General features: G+C 65.1%; 2 protein-coding genes across 2 annotated transcripts in view; one reads left to right on the top strand and one right to left on the bottom strand.

The window, feature by feature from the left end:
- Positions 1-347, bottom strand: part of LOC104129175 (zinc finger protein RFP-like) — a 22098-nt gene that overhangs the window by 14061 nt on the left and 7690 nt on the right. The window lies entirely within an intron of this gene.
- Positions 1-347, top strand: part of LOC104129181 (E3 ubiquitin-protein ligase TRIM41-like) — an 8119-nt gene that overhangs the window by 2294 nt on the left and 5478 nt on the right. The window contains exon 2 of the mRNA XM_035897436.1: positions 108-338. Coding sequence (XP_035753329.1) covers positions 108-338 — 231 coding nt within the window. The remainder of the gene's footprint in view (positions 1-107; positions 339-347) is intronic.

Below are 347 nucleotides of genomic sequence, written 5' to 3'. Positions count from 1 at the left end.
GTTTCTGAGGGCGCTGCAGGGGTTGGTGGCCCGGGAGGGAGAGGGAATCGCCGCCCGTGGGGGCTGCCCCTCGAGCTAAGGCCGCGTTCCCTTCATCCCGCCCTCAGGACAAGATGAAGCTGGAGATCAAGGAATTCGAATCGGACTTCGAGGTGCTGCACCAGTTCCTGATCGGGGAGCAGGTCCTGCTCTTACACCAGCTGGAGGAACGCTACGAGAGCCTCTTGGCCCGGCAGAGCAGCAACATCAGCCAGCTGGAGGAGCAGAGCGCCGCGCTCGGCCGCCTCATCGCCGAGGCCGAAGACAAGAGCAAGCAGGACGGGCTGCAGCTCCTCAAGGTCGGGGGG

Source organism: Egretta garzetta, unplaced genomic scaffold (assembly GCF_000687185.1).
Source record: "Egretta garzetta isolate BGI_Z169 unplaced genomic scaffold, ASM68718v1 scaffold407, whole genome shotgun sequence".
Lineage (NCBI taxonomy): Eukaryota > Metazoa > Chordata > Aves > Pelecaniformes > Ardeidae > Egretta > Egretta garzetta.
This window is presented reverse-complemented; position numbering and strand designations above follow the sequence as displayed.